A 22,547-nucleotide genomic window follows, 5' to 3' on the forward strand; every position below is an offset into this window, starting at 1 on the left:
GAAACTCAAACGGAAGCTTGCATGAAATCAGGTGACTCATAAATGTTATGAATTTTTTTTTCAAATTTCTTTTGCATGAAATCAGGTGACTCATAAATTTTAATTGGATTACTTTTTGTTTTTCTTAGTTATCAAGAGGCCACAATGTGAAGAGTTTTTGAAGTTTTGCTTGGAGAGGTTTGATGTAGGCATATGGTCAGCAAAGATGGAGTATGTGCTTTTCTTTCTCATGTTGAAATAAATTTCTATTCAACTCGTTGCATGTGAAATATATACATGTCTATCTTCCTTGTCGATATTTTTGTTTTTAGTAATTTGTGTCTTAATGATTTAAGCTTTTCTACGAGGCTTGAATTGAAATTTATTTGTGTAATGCAGGAAAACCGTGACACCGTCTATAAACGCCATTATAAGCTTTTCTACTAGGATAGAATTGAAATTTATTTGGGTAGGTCAATTACAATTTTTTGCTCTAATTTCTTCTAGGATGCTTTTTACTGTGGCGTGTAACCAAGTTGCATGGTTATTTGTGATAATTGTTTATAGGATCAATCCAACTGTACTCGTTCAAAAGAAGGTGAATTGTGCAAGGAAACTAGAAAGCTCCGTGAAATAGGATATGATGATGTAGCCAACATACTCTTGGTTGACGATTCAAAGCATAAAGCCAAATTAAATCTAGTAAGTTGTCTTCATGTTCACTTTTTTGTTCTTTCCCTACATGCGTAGCAAATTAGTTTCTTATAGTCTGATGTAATTTCATCCTACAGCCGAATACAGCAATATTTCCCACGTCATACAACTACAAAAACTTGAATGATGATTAACTGGGTAAGTTTGCTTCTTTTTAATTATTTATTTTTTGAAATTATAATGTTGCATGATGGTAATATGGTGTGTATGATCAACTTTAGTAGGTTATTGAGTTGATTTTATTTTAAAGGATCTAGTTACTAATTTACTGTATGTGTGTTGTTTTTCTCCACTGTCTCGATTATGACCTGGTGGAATTGCAATGTGGCAATGTGAATAACTTGCATGTGCCTTACAAATATGGGGGTGTTCCATAAACAGTGGGTGTCAGTAGCATAAACTGTTGGTGTGGAAAATATTGGGGTGTGAGTACCATAAAACGGGGGTGTGGATAATATTGGGGTGTACTTAATATTGGGGTGCTGGGTCAAATAATGGGGGTGGTAATAATATTGGGGTGTGAGTAGTAGGGGTGTTATCGAGAAACCGGGGGTGTAATAAATATATGGGTGTTAAAATGAAAGTTGTGGTGCTTACAATATAGGGGTGTTTAGCTACAAAGTTGGGGTGTTCTTTATATAGGGGTGTTTCGCGATAAACTGGGGGTGTAAAGTATATAGGGGTGTTATATAAAAAAGTGGGGGTGTTAACCAGGGGTGTACATAATATTGGGGTGTTAAGAAAAAAGCTGGGGTGCTATAAATATTTGGGTGTTTGGCTATAAAGTTGGGGTGTACTTAATATAGGGGTGTTTATCGAGAAACCTTGGGTGTAATAAATATATATGGGTGTTAAAAACAAAAGTTGGGGTGCTTAAAATATAGGGGTGTTTAGCTAAAAAGTTGGGGTGTATTTTATATAGGTGTGTTTCGCGATAAACTGGGGGTGTAAAGTATATAGGGGTGTGTATCGAGAAATTGGGGGTGTAACCAATATATGGGTGTTGGAAAATAAAGTTGGGGTGTACTTTATATAGGGGTGTTTCACGATAAAATGGGGGTGTTAAGTATTAATTCTGTACACCCCCGGTTAACACCCCCAGTTTCTTTATAAAACACCCCTATATACATTACACCCCCAGGTTTTTGAAGCACACCCCTATATAAAGTACCCCCCAACTTTCTGGCTGAACACCCCAATATTTAAAGCACCCCAGCTTTTTTTAGCACCCCTATATCTGTACACCCCCAGTTTATCGCTAAACACCCCTATATTTCCTACACCCGCAGTTTATCCAATAACACCCCTATATACAGTACACCCGCAGTTTTTTGAAGAACACCCCTATATAACCGAATTGATTATCTTCATGCATAATATTTTAATTTATATTTAAAATATTATTGATGGTATAAAATATATTTTATAAATATTTATAGTCGTACAACATTTAATAAGTTTCATTTCTTTTCCGATGTTCCCGCCCCGTTCTATTTCGATTACTTAAAATCTTGAAATTTACTTGAGAAATATATGATTTTTATGTTAGTAGTCCTAAAAATATTAACAAAATTAAATATGTACACACATATATACATATAATTATTAAAAGAATAATGTTATCTAATTTATTTTGACAAAATAAAATAAAATAATTATATAAAAAAACTAAAATAAGAGACAAGTTGGGCTGGGAAAGGAGTCAAGATATGACAATTCAATAAAAGAATTTGGGCTTAACATGATTTAATCTAGAAGAGATAAATGGAGAACTGGGCCAACTATGTTAAAGGCCCAGAATCGTTAAATTAAATCAAAGCAAGTCCCCCCCGATTTCCTCAAGAAAGGACCCGCTTAGGAGAACAGGTAATTACAGTGAGGAGAGAAGAACAGGTATTTACACAGTGAGGAGAAATTGAGAAAAAGATGGCTGAAGCTTCAAGCAAGAAAGATAGCAGGCAAGAAGTTCGTTACTCTGATTCTCTGTTAGCTCTGTTTGCATTCTCTGATTGCATTGCTGATTATTAGAACACGAAAAGTAAAATGAAAATTGAGAACTAGTAATTGTAATTGTAGTGGAACAATTGTATAGCTCTATTCATGTTATCGAAGTTGAAAAATATATCATGGATGATCACCTGATAGAAGATGATCAGATTATATTTAGAGAGTGATATTTAACAAAGTACATACCACTTTATTGATAGGATAGTACTCATAAAATCAGGTACCAGGAACGCTGCAAAGTAGTCTTCACATTCTCGTAAAATTGCAGTCACTCACTTGGATGATAGTCTTGATGTGAGGCCTGTCTCTGCATCTGTAAAGTTCGAGAAGCCAGTCGACTTTAATCGCAATATATCCATGTTACGTTATAGTATTTTCAACTTATAAAGTAATGCTTTCTGCGCTATCTGATTTCGGTTATTACCAGAATTATTACTGATTAAATGATCTTTTTGGGGGTTATGAGCTTTGTGTCTCAACTTATAAAGTAATGTTCTATACAGAGATATGAAAAAACATCAGGCAGTGCTGAAATCCAATTGCAGCCCTCAAGGACTAGTCAAAGTAATGGAAATGATACAAGAAAATGTAAAGTTGATGCAAGCAGTAGAGGAGATGGGATTTGGATGCCTTCAACATCTTCAGGCCGTTAAAATGGAATTTAAACTTATTAAACCACTTTTAGATAACTTTGATGTCAACTCATGCTCCGTATTTGGGGCTGATATCAAGGCCGGAGATATTGGTAGGGTTTTAGGAATCCCGGCAGAGGGGATTCCAATTCCTGTATCTATCTCGGATGAGGAAGAAGAAAGACTCAAGGCTAAATTTGGTGGGAAAAAACTCATGGATTTAATATCAGATTTAGAGAATTTTAAACAAGCTGATCTCGACTTTAAGGAAACCTTTTTGCTTATTGCATTAGGTAATTTCTTTTGCCCATCAACCAAAATCATTCCCAGTGGAAAGTTGTATAAAGCCCTCTCTGTTGTACAATCTGCCAAACAATACAATTGGGGAAAATATATCCTTGAATGTCTCCTCGATTCCATCAAGGATTACCAAATAAGGACGAAGGGCAGAGATAGACGGAATGTAGGGGTTGGAGGCTGCGTTTACTTTTTGAAGGTATGTATATTGTAACTTTCAAGGACCTGTATTCTATGCTGTGCTACTTCTTGATTAATATTTGGTTTCTTCTCAGATTTTCTTTCTCCAGCAAAAATATCCAGAATGCATTGATAAAGGTAAACCAGTCATGTCAGCATGGACCAAAAAGAAGTTGAACCAAGCATGGAAACAGTGCAAGAAAAAGTTGACATCAGGGTTTGTGTCTGGACAACCATCAGAGTTCGTGTCTGGACAATAACGCTGCTCCACATGTAATTCTGTAATCTATGAAGAAAGATTGGCAAGGCTGGAGCATGCCGTTTTCTCTAAGAAGCAATGCCATGATGATGAAAACATCTTTGATATAGATGGACATGGAGAGGAAGACAAGGCAGATGAGATGGATGGACATGGAGAGGAAGACAAGTTAGATGAAAATTTACCCTTAATGGAAGTGCTTTCCACTTTAAAATCTAAGCGTAAGAGGACTAAGAAGTCACCACAGCCAAAACCATCTCCCTCCCTGAAAAGAAAAAATAAATTTGGTACAACATATGCTAGGCGTAAGAAGACCTCCACCATCTCCTCCTCAACAGGAGCTCCTCCAACAATTGTTTCAGATGTCATTTCCGAGAAGACCTCTCCTTGTCAGATCACGGGCCCGGATAGAGCCATTGTTACTAGAAGAAAACTTCTAGTACTTGACATAATGGAGTTCTTGCTTGTGTTTTACACGGAATGCCACATAATGGATTTCAAAACTACATACCAATATATATTCCATCTGATTCTGAAACTCAAACGGAAGCTTGCATGAAATCAGGTGACTCATAAATGTTATGAATTTTTTTTTCAAATTTCTTTTGCATGAAATCAGGTGACTCATAAATTTTAATTGGATTACTTTTTGTTTTTCTTAGTTATCAAGAGGCCACAATGTGAAGAGTTTTTGAAGTTTTGCTTGGAGAGGTTTGATGTAGGTATATGGTCAGCAAAGATGGAGTATGTGCTTTTCTTTCTCATGTTGAAATAAATTTCTATTCAACTCGTTGCATGTGAAATATATACATGTCTATCTTCCTTGTCGATATTTTTGTTTTTAGTAATTTGTGTCTTAATGATTTTAAGCTTTTCTACGAGGCTTGAATTGAAATTTATTTGTGTAATGCAGGAAAACCGTGACACCGTCTATAAACGCCATTATAAGCTTTTCTACTAGGATAGAATTGAAATTTATTTGGGTAGGTCAATTACAATTTTTTGCTCTAATTTCTTCTAGGATGCTTTTTACTGTGGCGTGTAACCAAGTTGCATGGTTATTTGTGATAATTGTTTATAGGATCAATCCAACTGTACTCGTTCAAAAGAAGGTGAATTGTGCAAGGAAACTAGAAAGCTCCGTGAAATAGGATATGATGATGTAGCCAACATACTCTTGGTTGACGATTCAAAGCATAAAGCCAAATTAAATCTAGTAAGTTGTCTTCATGTTCACTTTTTTGTTCTTTCCCTACATGCGTAGCAAATTAGTTTCTTATAGTCTGATGTAATTTCATCCTACAGCCGAATACTGCAATATTTCCCACGTCATACAACTACAAAAACTTGAATGATGATTAACTGGGTAAGTTTGCTTCTTTTTAATTATTTATTTTTTGAAATTATAATGTTGCATGATGGTAATATGGTGTGTATGATCCTCAGGACCTAACGGCAATCTTCGATTATATCTTAAAGGATTGGCAGCAGCTACTACTACATCTGTTTTTGATTATGTCAGGGATCATCCATTTTGTCCGTCACAAAGAAAGTAATTTTGAGGATTAAACCTGTTCCTAAAACAGATTTGAGTAATTAAGTGTAAAGATGGATATAAAATGGTGAAAAACAGTTGTAAGATCGTGTTTTTCTTGTAGTGTTAGGAAGCAGCTAAACTGTTTTTATTTAGAAAGCACTTATTATGTACTGATTAGAAAATCTTATTATGTTCTTGATGATTTTTCCTCCTTGTATAAACACGAAGCTATGCACTCCGTTCCTTGTATAAAATTTTGTACGATTTTTGTCAAAAAATTTATAGTAAAATATGCACCAAACCCGACCCGAAAGTAATTCGGGTTTAAAAATGGAATATTTATAAATATACTAACTTTTTACAAATTATTTACAAAAATACTGTCAAGTTGAAATTTTTTTAAAAATACATTTTTTTCAAATTATTTACAAAAATACGACTACTATAGAACGGGGTCGTTCTTAGCATTTCAAATAATAAATAAATGTAGACCACTGCCGTTCTACGTCTTTCGAATATTTTATTTTCCCCACTTGGCAAAAATGACATCAAAAATTAAATGCCGAAAAAATCATGTTTTGGGGATATTCAGGCCGGGCTCAATTACAAAGGAGGCCATGTGCTTAAAGATGGCAATTGGGTCGGTCGAAACCGGTTTAGTAAAAACCAAACCCGAACCCGATTTTTTACCGAACCCGAACCCGAACCCGAACCCATCGGGTTTCCACAGACTCTATTAAGAGATTATCACATGATTACACAAAGAGAGATTAATTTCTCAATGGCTTTTCGGATAACATTCATCACTAGAAACCAAACTAGCACCGCAAATTTTGGGATTTACATAGAAAAACAAAGAAAAGATCAGCTTATATTTTTCTGCAATAACATGTTACAAACAAAAGAGGAATGGTGCAAGAGAAAATCTAATTAACATGATGGCATGGAGTGAAGGAGGAGCATGGCATAGCCACACTCTGGCCATCTGCCCTGATGTTGTTGCACAAATTAACATTCTTGCACAAATTCAAATCATTTTAGTTAAGATTACAAGTCAACTAAGAATTCTCAAACACAAACATAGTAGCCAAGTCTGCACTCTGCAATGCGCATTCCTCTTAAAATAGCTTGTAACCTTTCCTAGGTTTGTTTGATAAATGTGCATAATCGACATGTTCCCTTTTTCTCTTGTGGCCAAGCACGGTTTTTATAGTGCTCCGGAGATTCCTAACGTTCTGATTGACAGGTGTTAAATCTGCAGAACCTTCACTATATTTGATTTGTTTCCTTTTCATCACGGGACCATCCACAGTTTTTATGTTTCTCCGGAGCTTCATATGCCTTCTCGTCTGATCCCGGGTAACTATCTTTCTCGCCTTAGCTCGGGTAACTTTCTTCTGTACATGCTCCAGAGGCTCAATTGGCACGGTCTTTTTCTCACCAATCACCCTACGACGTTTCTTGCCCAACGTGTTCCCTGGGACAGAAACAATAAATATTTTAGTGTTTGACATCTGTAAAATCTAAAAGAATAATGGACAATAGAATTTTCTTTAATAAAGAAATACAAGCTTCTAACCCGCTTTTAACTCATCTCTCTTCGACTCAATTTCAATCTCTGCTTCAATGATAGGCTTAATCCTCTCCCTCAATGCACATGCAGTGAGTGGGTCAAACCAATTCTTTCCAAACTGAAAAACAGAAGTAAAGCACATGTTATAAACTTGTGTTTATATGAGAGGAAGAGAGCGAGGGAGGGGGGGAGAGAAGAGGGGAGGAATTGATACCATTTTTAAATTGTCATTTGTAAATCGTGTGGGAGCTTTTTGGAGGAATAGTTCCATCATGTGAATCACAAACAAACCACAATCATGCTTGTTTGGTTGTTGAGGAACCTGATATATATAACATGTTTGTAGGCATGTATGAAATAAGCAAGATAACACAAAATCTAAGGCGCAAAACAAAGATATTTTACCTCAACAGGTTTTGTGACAATCTGTGGAAAATCTAAAGTTGATTTTTCTTCCCACTTCCGTCTCAAAATCCTACATTGATTAAATATTATAAATAAGACTTGTTTTGTAAGACATTATAAAGCATATGTTAGTTGATGAAGGATCTCACTTTTCTTACCATGTAATTATTTCAAAAATTCGAGTACTTTGGTGATATTGTAATGAATCTAAATGAAGTATCAAAATTTCACCCGCGCCTTCTTCCTTGTCCATGAAACAGACTATAGCTAAGCTAAAGTGTCCACTGTAAAATAGAAAAACAAAAACAAGTATAATAGAAAAACAAACGAACCGACTATAATATTTTTCCGATTTTGGCATTGCACTTGATCTTAAGTTGCATAAGGATTTTAAAATTTTAGCTTTAGAATCTTACCTAAAGCACATGGGAAAGAGGATGTATGAGTATTCATCAAATTCTCCCTTCCATACCTTCAATTTTTTTTTCCCAATCTGCGAAGAGGGCTTTCCAAATTCACCTTCATATTTTTTGTAGGTAAACGTGCTGAGCAGAAGACAAGCATTGGAAGGCATTGTGCGGTTCAAATAACTATCCAAAACGAAACCAAAAATTAGTAAAGATATAACAACAATCTCAAAATATCTGATTCAAGAAAAGAAAAAAATCATTTTGAACATAAACTCATGAATTTACTTCACGTAATAATATATCACAAGCTCGTCAAGGTTTTTCCGAGGTTTAAGACAATCCAATAAACTTAAGTCTCTCATCCTCTCATCTTCCTTCAACTTCAGCTCCCTGCATTAACACAGGAAGAGGGTTACAAAACTAGTCATCAAAAACTAGAAAACTTTCTCTTTTTTTGAAGAGCAGAATACCTCTGTCTTTCCTCCTCATTTCCCCCATCCCCATTATTGTCAGAAGGTAGGGGTGAGCGTCTGGGATTTAAGGGGGCAGAGAGACCCCTGCATTAACACAGGAAGAGGGTTACAAAACTAGTCATCAAAAACTAGAAAACTTTCTCTTTTTTTGAAGAGCAGAATACCTCTGTCTTTCCTCCTCATTTCCCCCGTCCCCATTATTGTCAGAAGGTAGGGGTGAGCGTCTGGGATTTGAAGGGGCAGAGAGATCCCTGCATTAACACAGGAAGAGGGTTACAAAACTAGTCATCAAAAACTAGAAAACTTTCTCTTTTTTTGAAGAGCAGAATACCTTTGTCTTTCCTCCTCATTTCCCCCGTCCCCATTATTGTCAGAAGGTGGGGGTGAGCGTCTGGGAGTTGAAGGGGCAGAGAGAGGCCTTTTGAAAGTCCTCCTACAGTAGATTTTGGTAATCTTTCTATCAAAAAGTTTCTTGGGAATATGTTTGCCTTTCCACCAGTCATATTCCTTCTGGTAATGCTTTATTAAGTTCTGGTCGGAGCCACCGCTATTTTTCTTGAATTTTATTTCATGTGGCTTCCATTTGAGACTCTCAAGATCATAGTATTCAAGAAACGGAAATTGTTTATATGCAAGGTGTGGTTGATGGTGAACCATAAAATTATTGCATATAATCGGACCAATACGAGTGCTCCACCGTTCTTGTGGATGGATGGAATGTTCGTAAGGAGTCCAGTTAACATCCTGCACATGATAGCAAATCAAGTTGGAAAGATTTTACATAATCTGAAAAAAGGTAATTATGTTTACAAACTTACTTCATGTGCAAGGTTAAGAAAGATATTATCCAGCTGGTTCCTAAAGCCCACAAAATCTGCTCGATGATTGTGTGTCATCTTCCCCACCTGATCAATAATCGGGGGCAAGAAAGGAACAGTTAACTCGCTTACATTCAAAGTGATAGGCAGCTTCAAATAGTTGGAAAGCTCCTCCCGGAGCTTCGGGTTCCGTAGTAGAAAAAAGCCCTGTCAAATATGAAGTTTTATCAAATTCGTAGTCAACAGAGATAATAGTTCAACTGATACGTTTCCAAATTACAAAAGATATAAAATTCAAAACTTACCAAAATTATCCAACTATTTCCTTCGACAGTCTTCTTTTTACTTTCTGGCCTTTTCCACTCAGCAATCCCATGATACAGAAAGGCCAGCAGTGCCGCGCCCCATGCGTATGTGTCCACCCGATTCACGTTTTCAATAAATCGGAGGTAAGTAGTGGAAACTCTCCCCCCGTTAGCCGAGGGCACAATGAAGCATCGTACAATCAACAAAAGGACAGCAATTTTCCTTACTTCATTATCCTTACCCTCTATGACTACTTTTTCATCTCTGCAGTACTATGGAATTTCTGATTACGAAGCCCAAAAACCCGATGAAAACCATGTGCGTCCCTGTTTCCATGATCAATAACCGGTTCACCATCAATGGGCAAACCGGTGAGAAACAGGACATCCTCCAATGAAATACAAAGTACTTGGTCATTAATGCGAAACACATTTTCTTCTGGGTTATAGAATTCCAGAAAATAAGACACGAGGGAAGGCATTATATCTGCTGCTGGAAATTTCAGAAGATCTAGGAGACATCTAGAATCTTCTGAATTATCTAAATAGTTTCGGAAACTATCATCAAGCTCATTGTAAAGGTCTCTTAATGTATAAATCATTGAGGTGCCCTTGATTATCGCCATCTACATTCGTCAAAAAAAGACAAAGCAACATGAAATGTTTATTGTTAATCAAGCACATTCTTCTTGGATGTGAACTTTATCTTCGCAATAGTCAGAATAATAGTATCAGATTAAAACAAAGTACTGCAGTTCTTTTGAAGGTTAAATGTCTGATTCTGAGTATGAAACTAGGAATGTCTATAACCATAATTTAGTTTTTGATTCACGATCTTTAGACTAAGAAAGAGTGTTGGCATTGTTGGCTGTGAAGACTGCAGCAAGTGGCGTGCAGCGAAACTCATTTCCAAGCTAGAGACTAATGCAAGGAAGAAAGCTACGACAAAGCTGTGGTTGTAAGTGTACAATTTAAGTATCATCTGTTATTTATAGGGCGAAATGTTGGTGAACTATCTACTTTATTGAAGAAAGCTACGACAAAGCTGTGATTGTGCACGAGAAGTTGCAATTACAAATTAGCACTATCTACTTTATTGAAAATTAACACACAACTCAGCGGAGAAGCAAGTGGGTGTACTTTATATAGGGTGTTACTTGAAAAACTGGGGGTGTAATGTATATAGGGGTGTTATATAAAGAAAGTGGTGGTGTACAGAATATCTGGGTGTTATATAAAGAAAGTGGGGGTGTAAACTTTCCTTATAAGACACCCCTATATACATAACACCCCCAGTTTTGTGCAAAACACCCATATATTACCTACACCCCCGGCTTAAACAATAACACCCCTATATGAATTACACCCAAACTTTATTTTCCAACACCCATGTATTTATTACACCCCCAATTTCTAGAAGAACACCCCTATATAAGTACACCCCCAACTTTCTTTGTATAACACCCCTATATATTTACACCCCCGGTTTATAGCGAAACACCCCTATATAAAATACACACCAACTTTGTAACTCAACACCCCCATATTGTAAGCACCCCAACTTTCGTTTTCAACACCCATATATTCATTACACCCCCGGTTTCCCGATAAACACCCCTATATTAATTACACCCCAAAGAATATAGGGGTGTTAAGAAAAAAGCAAGTGAGAATGCAATTACAAATTAGCACTATCTACTTTATTGACAAAGCTGTGATTGTACCTTAACACCAATTGAACGGAGAAGCAAGTGAACCAATTAAACGGAGATACAGTTAAAACGGCGCGGCTCTAACTCGGTGGACGCCGATGAATTTTGAATTTGAATCGTGATTCTAACGGGCTGAGTGGTTGCTTATTTTTTGTCCTTGGACCGACGGCGTTCTATATGTATTTGTGAGAAATGTAATAATTATCACACCCCTATATGTATATAAAGTACACCCCACCTTTGTAGCTGAACACCCCTATATAAAGTACACCCCTATGACTGAAAACCTGCTCTTTAGTCCGTGTTATCCGGTAAACTGGGGGTGTAGTAAATATATGGGGGGTGTTATAAATATATGAGAAAACGAAACGTTGGGGGTCTTAAAATATAGGGGTGTTTAGAAACAAAGTTGGGGTGTATTTTATAGGGGTGTTTCGCGATAAACTGGGGGTGTAACGTATATAGGGGTGTTATATAAAGAAAGTGGGGGTGTAAAGAATATAGGGGTGTTAAGAAAAAAGCTGGGTGCTCTAAATATTGTGGTGTTTGGCTATAAAGTTGGGGTGTAATTAATACAGGGGTGTTTATCGGGAAACCGGGGGTGTAATGAATATATGGGTGTTGAAAACGAAAGTTGGGGTGCTTACAATATGGGGGTGTTGAGTTACAAAGTTGGTGTGTATTTTATATAGGGGTGTTTCGCTATAACCCGGGGTGTAAAATATATAGGGGTGTTATACAAAGAAAGTTGGGGGTGTACTTTATATAGGGGTGTTCTTCTAGAAATTGGGGGTGTAACAATACATGGGTGTTGGAAAATAAAGTTTGGGTGTAATTCATATAGGGGTGTTATTGTTTAAGCCGGGGGTGTAGGTAATATATGGGTGTTTTGCACAAAACTGGGGGTGTTATGTATATAGGGGTGTCTTATAAGGAAAGTGGGGGTGTAAACTGGGGGTGTTTATACCCCCACTTTCTTTATATAACAACCCAGATATTCTGTACACCACCACTTTCTTATATAACACCCCTATATACATTACACCCCCAGTTTTTCAAGTAACACCCTATATAAAGTACACCCCAACTTTGTAGCTGAACACCCCTATATTAGGAGCACCCCAACTTTCTTTTTAACTCCCATATATTTGTCACACCACCAGTTTCTCGTGAAACACCCCTATATACCTAACACCCCAACTTTGTTCTTAGCACCCATATATTTGCTACACCCCCAGTTTACCGGATAACACCCCAATATACATAACACCCCCCATTTTATCGCGAAACACCCCTATATAAAATACACCCCAACGTTTTTGCTAAACACCCCTATATTTTAAGCACCCCAACTTTCGTTTTAACACCCATATATTTTTAGGTAATATGGGTGTTTTGCACAAAACTGGGGGTGTAATGTATATAGGGGTGTCTTATAAGGAAAGTGGGGGTGTTAACCGGGGGTGTTTACACCCCAACTTTCTTTATATAACACCCAGATATTCTGTACACCACCACTTTCTTTATATAACACCCCTATATACATTACACCCCTAGTTTTTCAAGTAACCACCCTATATAAAGCTGAGACCAAGATTATCTTTCTCAAAATTTGCTTACACTTCAATTTTCGGAAGAGGGATAATAAAATATTCGTAAGCCGTAGGACGGCGTTGTTCTACATTTATTCATAATATAAAGAACGACCGCGTTCTAAGTTGTTGATTTGTTTAGGATCCATTGCCTTATAAAACATCAAAACATCATTTACTTGATATCATTTACTTGATATCATTTACCTTGATATGTTTTTATATGATTTTTCCCTACAGTAATGTACACATTCATTTTGCCAAGAGGGAAAATAAAATATTGAAAGTATAGAACCGCATTGTTCTATGTTTATTTATTATTTGTAATACCTAGAACGACCTCGTTCTATATTTGTTGATTTATGTCGATATTTTTGTTTTAAGTAATTTGTGTCTTAATGATTTTTTTGGTATCTTTTTGCTTATAATACATCAAAACATCATTCTTGCCAAGAGGGGAAATAAAATATTCGAAACTTTTTAGCTGAACACCCCAACTTTCTTTTTTAACCCCCATATATTTGTTACACCACCAGTTTCTCGTGAAACACCTCCCTATATACCTAACACCCCCAACTTTCTTCTTAGCACCCAGATATTTGCTACACCCCCAGTTTACCGGATAACACCCCTATATACTTAACACCCCCAGTTTATCGCGAAACACCCCTATATAAAATTTACACTTGAGAATAACATCTAACAATCAATAAAAAGACAGCATTTTTCCTTGCATATTATTCAAGGCTAACCTCTTTGGCTACTTTTTTCAGTTCTTTACTACTTTTTGTTTCATTTTCTAACTGAAAAACCCGACGAAAACCATTAAGGTCCCAGTGTGTCATTACTAATAAACTATCTCACCATCAATGGGCAAACCGTGTATAAACAGAACATCCTCCAAACAAATGGATAGTACTTGGCCATTGAGGCAAAACACATTGTCCGCCATGTTGTAATGTAAAACAAGAAAAATCCTTCTAAATTCCAGTTGAAACAAAAGCCGCCATTGTTTACTAATTGTGGAAGTGCTTTCTTATTTTTATCGATAGGAGATGAGAATTCTAATTTCTTTCTTGGAGGGGTATATGAATTTCCAAAACCGAACAAGAGGAGCTACATAATGCGTTGCTCCAGGAGTACATGTCCTTTGCACATTGGAAGAAGATGAAGAACCACCTATTTCTAAGGGTGTGCGCATCTCTGAATCGGAATATTTTGTGGACCATTCTATCAACCCTAATAGGAAGCTCAACTTCTGATTCCTCCATTTTTCTGAGCTGTGCGATCGAGAGAGAGAGAGTGAGAGAGAGAGGCAGAGTAAAAGAGCAGGTGCTTTGAGAGAGGGAGGGCATGAGCTTTGAGAGAGAGAGGCAGAGAAAGAGGCCAGGAGCTTAGAGAGAGAGAGAAAGAGGCCAGTAGCTTAGAGTGATAAAGTGAGAGACAGATTAAGAGGGCAGGAGCAGAGAGAGAGTTGCACACAGTAGTTCACTTCCCGTAAAAGTTCACTGCTTACGTGTAACCCCGAATGGGTTTAATAAACCCGTTTAAGTTTACTAAACCCGCTTGGGTTTAATAAACCCATTCGGGTTAAATGTTTACTCGAATTTTCTTTAGTTATCTACTCCCTCTGTCCCATTCATTTCTATATACTTTCCTTTTTTGGATGTCCCTCTCAATTCTATACATTCCCAAAATAGTAACTTTTAATAATATAAAACACTATTACACTCACTACTTTCTTCCACTATTTCCTCCAAAGTAACCTGCAAATGAATGGCCAAACAATGTAGATGTCAGAATCCAACCTCAAATAACTTTACTACGTTTGATGAATTTGTCCCATTCATTTCTATATACTTTTCTTTTTTGGATGTCCCTCTCAATTCTACCTTTACGGAATGCTGTTAACTCCTCTTTATCGAAATGTGTTTAATTAGTCGATATAAACTGGAGAACAGATACAGCACAAGAATGCCAAGAACTTGGTGTTTTTCATTTACTGAGATAACTTACATATTAAAACAATATAAAAGCAGATAACCAACTACATGCTAGAAAATATCCAGCCAAACACCAACTTACATATAAAACTATTTATATGATAGAAACATATAAATAGTTTGAGATTATCCAACACTCTTTACTCTCTTTAAAATCAACTTTTATCTTTAATCTCTTAACAATAAAATCAACGAGAATTACAAGACTACAAATAGAACTGCAATAGGAGATTAAGGCTACTAATCGAAGACTATTTCGAGAGTTTAATGGATGAGTTTGCATCTAGAAATGCATGTAGAGCTATTTTTAAGAAATATTACTAACTGAACATATGAATTAACATGCAGGAAAATCCAGTTCTGAATTCATACCGTATTTACCCTTTTTCCTCTCCTCCACTTGCTCCGCTTGGAATAATTATCTCCGACTCCCTCTACCATTTCTCCTCTCCTCCGCTTGCTCTGCTTTCCCCTCCACCTTCTTTTAATTTGAATTGAATTCCCTTCGGTTGTGGAGAATTGGTCTTCACCTCTTTTCCTCTTAATGGCCATTGAATAAAAGGAGATTTGATGCCTAACCACTTATTTGATGATGCCAACCTCGATATCCGAGTGGAGTAACACTCATAATTATGGATGCCAACCTCCTCTACCCTCCCCCTTGAAACAATATGCATAGCTTTTCCCAGATTAAGATTATTTTCCCAGATTATGGTCTCCATGTTATTCAAAAGCAGAGTATATTGTTGGGTCGGTGAAATTAGATTAGGGTCATGAAACTGAATGATACATTGAGCCCAAATGCCCAATATCAATCAAAGTGAATCCAGTGTACCTAAGCCCACTGGAAAATCAGTTCATGAAAGTATAAAAACTAGAAAAATAATTCATGAAATATAAAATTTAATCAAAAATATTTAAATTAAATCAATTACATATTTATCATATCGCACATATTTTTATACATTTTTTTTCGTGTTAATTAATTTTATGCAAATAAAATTTGATCTTTACATACATTTTGCTTCAAGTATGAAATCAACATTTTTTAAAGTTGATTATTTTGACAATATTGTTTTTATAATATTAACTATAAAAATTTATTTATAATTTATTACTAAAAAAATAAAATTAAAAACTATATAATACATATAATACATAAAATTAAAAAGATTTTTCTTGTTTTAAATTACATTTCATGGAATTTTCTGAATATTAAATAATTTTAATTATCAAGATTGCTAACAATAAACAATAAACAACAAAACCATCTTATTCATACCTACAAATAAATAATAATGTTAACTTCACAAAATCAGATATCACTAGACCAACTAAAGAGTGCTAACAATAAACAACAAATAACACCCGTGTCTGATCACTAACGAAACCATAACAGTGTTGATGAAACTTCCAATTTTAGTCCAGTCCCACTACTTAACAAAATCATTTAGACATCGAGCTTCTACGTCCATTACTAACTTACAACATCAGACTCACAGATAAAATCGATCAAACAAACCATAAATCCATAATCATTAACAAACAACAAACACTACAAAACTTATAAAACGACTTCAATCACCCGAGAACCAAACATTCCAGTAATCCTCTACAACACAAGTAACCAACTCGCTCTATCCCTCGCTCTGCAATTCTCTCTATCCCTCGCCGGTAATATATTTGTTAATTGTTGTGATTGTGAATTGTGTATGTCAATTATATATTTGTTAATTGTTGTGATTGTGAATTGTGTATGTCAATTATATATTTGTTAATTGTTGTGATTGTGAATTGTCTAGATGGACAAGTCCCAATTGAGACAATACCTTCAATCTACCATGTCTGGTGTTGCTGGTGTTCAATCTACAATTGTGTATGAAGATCCTCTACTACAAAATGTTACATCAAACATTCAACAATTTGCACGAACCCAATTTGCTAAGGAAAAATGGGTATGTTTTTAAATTTTGCAAGTCAATTGAATTGTTGTTATTGATTTTGGATTCTTATTGTTTGGGGTGATTGTAGGAGTATAAGAAGCGATTTCATCTCGGTTCTTTGGCTAAAATCATTTCAGAATTAAATTGGAGCAATGTTGATTACGAGAAGTTGTTGACATCAAGGGTTCAATTCTTTCCCCTTGTGAAATTTTAGGCTTAATTAGACATTGGCCCTTACATTAAACATGCGTGTACACATAAACCCTTAAATTAAAAACCCGGATAGACTTACCTGTAAAGTTTGACGATCCGAACATTACAACCTTTCTGGTGGAATAAGAACTGCATTAACTTGTTGGAGAGTGAGAGAGTCCTGCACGCGTTCTACAGTTCCATGTACATATGTGTATGCAATATTGGCGGCAATTAGCGTTAATCACTTCCCTCCTCTTTTTTCTTCTTCCCTCTCTATTCTTTTTGTGTTTTTTTAGACTGAATAAAGCTATATTAATATTTATTAGCTTCCCATAATCCACATCAAAAAAAGCCGATAGTGTACCTGCGCAATGCATATTTACAGCAGGAACTTATCTTAGTATTTGTACAACACAACTATTTCCAAAATCATCATGTCTCTTAAGAGCAACAACACTCTGTCTCTAAAAACTGCAATCAGAAGTGTGCAATATAGCACATTATCTTGATAATAAAACTGCATTTTCCCCCTGTTCTTGCGTGAAATACAGAGTCTTTGTTGGCTTTGTAATGAAGTTACAAAGAATCTCTATTTAATGAAACAGAGAGATTGGACACCCATAACCAAAATATCACTTAAATATATAAAATGTTGTGTTCATATGAGCAAGCACCATGAACATATTTAGCATTAAAGTACACCAAAAGATAGCAGTTTAAATGTAACAAGCACCGTGAATAACCAAAATGATCAAACTGCTCAAAATAAACCAGTACATGAGCATAATGATCAAAATAATTCCTAGTGCTTCTTTTACTTTTCCTTTTCCATTGTCAAATTTTTGTTAATCCCTTCTCCAATTTTCGCCTTCGCTACTGCAAGTGCTTCTTTCAATTGGCTACTAGTTATCACATTGGCACCATTTTTTCGAGAAAATGGTGCAGATTTAACCACTACCCCACCAACTGTTGTCTTGTACCCTGATTTTCTCACTGGCAGAGTTTTGGCAAGCTTCATAGGTCCAATATAAGTGTTATGGAGTTCAGCTGTGTTAACATTGAAATTCCAGGGAGCTCTTTCCACATTCCTTTCCTGTATACTTGTAACATGAGGCTCCATCACATGTCCTGTCTTTGGTGAAGCTTCAGCAATTACCTCCATTTCAGATGTCCTTGAATTTGCGCTAGACTCCCCTATTTCAGCAGACTTTTGACAAGTTCTTTTATTATGTCCTAGTTTTCGACAAGAGCCACACCTGGCCATTGCAAGTGAATTATTATTAGTACGACAATATAATATGCTTAATAATATTCAACATGAAATTTACCTCACAGTGAGTTGGTTCTTTCTTTTTAGAATGTTGGCACCATCCTTATATTTTATAACTGCTTCTTCACCTTGCGATAACTTTCTCTTTTTCTGAGGCCTCCCCGTTTGTTTGAGAATTTTTGGGGGTCTGATAATGTGTGTTGGGATATACTGCGATTTTTCCCATAATTCATGATTATTCATAGGATATATGATCCCTGAATACCCTTTCTTGTAATTTTTCATTGAATAGCAGTGAGCCACATAATCCTCCACATTATATCCATGTTTATTTCATAAGAGGAGGGTTATGAAATATCTGAGTTACAGTGTTTTTTGGAGATTGTGTCATGATTTATAATATGAGTTGCATAAGTGTCGATTGTAAGCCACGTTTCTGTATTGTAAGCCACGTTTATGTGGTGTTCAACTGCTCATATATTAGAGGCAAGTCTATCCATTTTTTTAATCTAAGAGTTTATGTGTACAGACCCGGATACTTTAAGGGCAAATGTACAATTAAGCCGAAATTTTATTTGTCAATTATTTCCCTTTATGAAACTTTATTTGTCTTTTAGTCCTTAAATGTTTAACTAGTCATATTTCTTTTATCAGGAGGATAAAAAATATCGACGTGATGATTGGAATGTAGCTGAACACCGATTTTCAGGAGAGGTTGAACTAGGCACAGACGTAAGCATTTAAACTCAATGATTCAATGTTTCTTAGAACTACTTTTTTAACTAGTTTTTTTGAACTCAATCACTCAAGGTAGAATCATTGGCTTTCCTTATTTGTGCACAGGTTGTTGAATCTTTTTGTGAAATCCTCAAACGTGAGTTGAATACTGAGCATAAGTGTTACATTATTTCTCCACTTGTAAGTCAAAACGATTCTACACACCATCAGCTTGTTTTTACCCTTTGTTATAGTTGTTTTGATGTTGATTTTAGTTGGTTATCTTGTAGTGTTGGGGTGCTAATGTGCGCAGTGCAGGCCTCGATTTTCACTTTAAGCACTCCATTCACTGTGCAGGCAATGAAAAGGTAAATCTTATTGGTTTTATCTGACTGTAAAGAGAACTTATAGCATAGTTTAGTTGATGCAAACTCACATTATGCAGACTCACATTGGGGTAATCGATGAGAATCACTTCTTCTCGATTCACGTTATATTTGAGGAGCACAAAATCTACATCATGGATTCTTTGTATCCTCTCCATTCCACACACCGATTGCATGTTTATCTGTTGGTACATGAATTTGTTCTCTTACTTTTGTCTATTAGTTTCCTGTTTTTTTTACCAGAAAAAGGCTTTTTTTGTTAACTGTCGCAGTTCCAACATTTTGTTCTCTTAGTTTTGTTATTTGTTTCTTGTTTTGGTAATTGCTGCAGTTGCAACATTTGCAATATCGTCACGAGATTAATAAGTCCATTTGGGAAATTTGTTTCGTGACGAATAATCTGAAGCAAGAGAATGGTTCTGATTGTGGAGTTTTCATGCTTAAGAGTATGGAGTCTTGGTTGAAAGGAATTAGATTACCTTTCTCAAAGGCAAGGACATTTTAGTTATTTGCATGTATATAGTTTAATCTTCATTACTTAGATTTACTTTGATTGTTATTACCTCAGGAGCATGCGAACAATGCAAGGCACATCCTTATAAGGAACATTTTAGTTATTTGCATGTGTATAGTTTAATCTTCATTACTTAGATTTACTTTGATTGTTATTACCTCAGGAGCATGTGAACAATGCAAGGCACATCCTTATAAGGGAGACTCTGGATAAAAAGCTGTTGCCTGAGGAGAACTGAGGTGTTCCCCATCAACGAAGAAGAATTCAGCCATTGAAGACATTCAATTGGCTTTGTTTTCTCTTATCTTTTATTTATCTCTTCTTATGAACATGTGTTGGCTATCTTGGGATTGTTTTGATACTTTGATTATGAACTAACTTTTATGAGTTAGGATTTTTATGGAACCCTAGTATGGGATTGTTGGTGTTTAGACAAGAAGTATTATATGCAGTTTACGGTTTATTCATTCAAGTGATTTTCATGTTAATACTTGCTATTGTCTGATCAACTTTAGTAGGTTATTGAGTTGATTTTATTTTAAAGGATCTAGTTACTAATTTACAGTATGTGTGTTGTTTTTCTCCACTGTCTCGATTATGACCTGGTGGAATTGCAATGTGGCAATGTGAATAACTTGCATGTGCCTTACAAATATGGGGGTGTTCCATAAACTATGGGTGTCAGTAGCATAAACTGTTGGTGTGGAAAATATTGGGGTGTGAGTACCATAAAACGGGGGTGTGGATAATATTGGGGTGTACTTAATATTGGGGTGCTGGGTCAAATAATGGGGGTGGTAATAATATTGGGGTGTGAGTAGTAGGGGTGTTATCGAGAAACCGGGGGTGTAATAAATATATGGGTGTTAAAAATGAAAGTTGTGGTGCTTACAATATAGGGGTGTTTAGCTACAAAGTTGGGGTGTTCTTTATATAGGGGTGTTTCGCGATAAACTGGGGGTGTAAAGTATATAGGGGTGTTATATAAAAAAGTGGGGGTGTTAACCAGGGGTGTACAGAATATTGGGGTGTTAAGAAAAAAGCTGGGGTGCTATAAATATTTGGGTGTTTGGCTATAAAGTTGGGGTGTACTTAATATAGGGGTGTTTATGGAGAAACCTTGGGTGTAATAAATATATATGGGTGTTAAAAACAAAAGTTGGGGTGCTTAAAATATAGGGGTGTTTAGCTAAAAAGTTGGGGTGTATTTTATATAGGGGTGTTTCGCGATAAACTGGGGGTGTAAAGTATATAGGGGTGTGTATCGAGAAATTGGGGGTGTAACCAATATATGGGTGTTGGAAAATAAAGTTGGGGTGTACTTTATATAGGGGTGTTTCACGATAAAATGGGGGTGTTAAGTATTAATTCTGTACACCCCCAACTTTCTGGCTGAACACCCCAATATTTAAAGCACCCCAGCTTTTTTTAGCACCCCTATATCTGTACACCCCCAGTTTATCGCTAAACACCCCTATATTCCCTACACCCGCAGTTTATCCAATAACACCCCTATATACAGTACACCCGCAGTTTTTTGAAGAACACCCCTATATAACCGAATTGATTATCTTCATGCATAATATTTTAATTTATATTTAAAATATTATTGATGGTATAAAATATATTTTATAAATATTTATAGTCGTACAACATTTAATAAGTTTCATTTCTTTTCCGATGTTCCCGCCCCGTTCTATTTCGATTACTTAAAATCTTGAAATTTACTTGAGAAATATATGATTTTTATGTTAGTAGTCCTAAAAATATTAACAAAATTAAATATGTACACACATATATACATATAATTATTAAAAGAATAATGTTATCTAATTTATTTTGACAAAATAAAATAAAATAATTATATAAAAAAACTAAAATAAGAGACAAGTTGGGCTGGGAAAGGAGTCGAGATATGACAATTCAATAAAAGAATTTGGGCTTAACATGATTTAATCTAGAAGAGATAAATGGAGAACTGGGCCAACTATGTTAAAGGCCCAGAATCGTTAAATTAAATCAAAGCAAGTCCCCCCCGATTTCCTCAAGAAAGGACCCGCTTAGGAGAACAGGTAATTACAGTGAGGAGAGAAGAACAGGTATTTACACAGTGAGGAGAAATTGAGAAAAAGATGGCTAAAGCTTCAAGCAAGAAAGATAGCAGGCAAGAAGTTCGTTACTCTGATTCTCTGTTAGCTCTGTTTGCATTCTCTGATTGCATTGCTGATTATTAGAACACGAAAAGTAAAATGAAAATTGAGAACTAGTAATTGTAATTGTAGTGGAACAATTGTATAGCTCTATTCATGTTATCGAAGTTGAAAAATATATCATGGATGATCACCTGATAGAAGATGATCAGATTATATTTAGAGAGTGATATTTAACAAAGTACATACCACTTTATTGATAGGATAGTACTCATAAAATCAGGTACCAGGAACGCTGCAAAGTAGTTTTCACATTCTCGTAAAATTGCAGTCACTCACTTGGATGATAGTCTTGATGTGAGGCCTGTCTCTGTTTCTGTAAAGTTCGAGAAGCCAGTCGACTTTAATCGCAATATATCCATGTTACGTTATAGTATTTTCAACTTATAAAGTAATGCTTTCTGCGCTATCTGATT

The 22,547-nt window shown here is 35.8% G+C and overlaps 1 protein-coding gene across 2 annotated transcripts; it reads left to right on the top strand.

The window, feature by feature from the left end:
• The first annotated feature begins 16,236 nt into the window (after positions 1-16,236).
• On the top strand, positions 16,237-20,333 carry LOC141667828 (uncharacterized). 2 transcript variants are annotated; one of them, XM_074474456.1, is made up of 8 exons: positions 16,237-16,570; positions 16,699-16,851; positions 16,928-17,023; positions 18,959-19,036; positions 19,148-19,222; positions 19,312-19,389; positions 19,467-19,595; positions 19,739-20,328. In XM_074474456.1, exons 2-8 carry the CDS (start codon positions 16,699-16,701, stop codon positions 19,910-19,912), a joined length of 783 nt encoding a protein of 260 aa, XP_074330557.1. In that variant the 5' UTR covers positions 16,237-16,570; the 3' UTR covers positions 19,913-20,328. The 2 variants fall into 2 exon arrangements, with proteins under 2 accessions (XP_074330557.1, XP_074330558.1); XM_074474457.1 differs by lacking the exon at positions 16,928-17,023 and having other exon boundaries at positions 19,739-20,333.
• Positions 20,334-22,547: the final 2,214 nt, after the last annotated feature.

This window comes from Apium graveolens, chromosome 6 (assembly GCF_009905375.1).
Source record: "Apium graveolens cultivar Ventura chromosome 6, ASM990537v1, whole genome shotgun sequence".
Lineage (NCBI taxonomy): Eukaryota > Viridiplantae > Streptophyta > Magnoliopsida > Apiales > Apiaceae > Apium > Apium graveolens.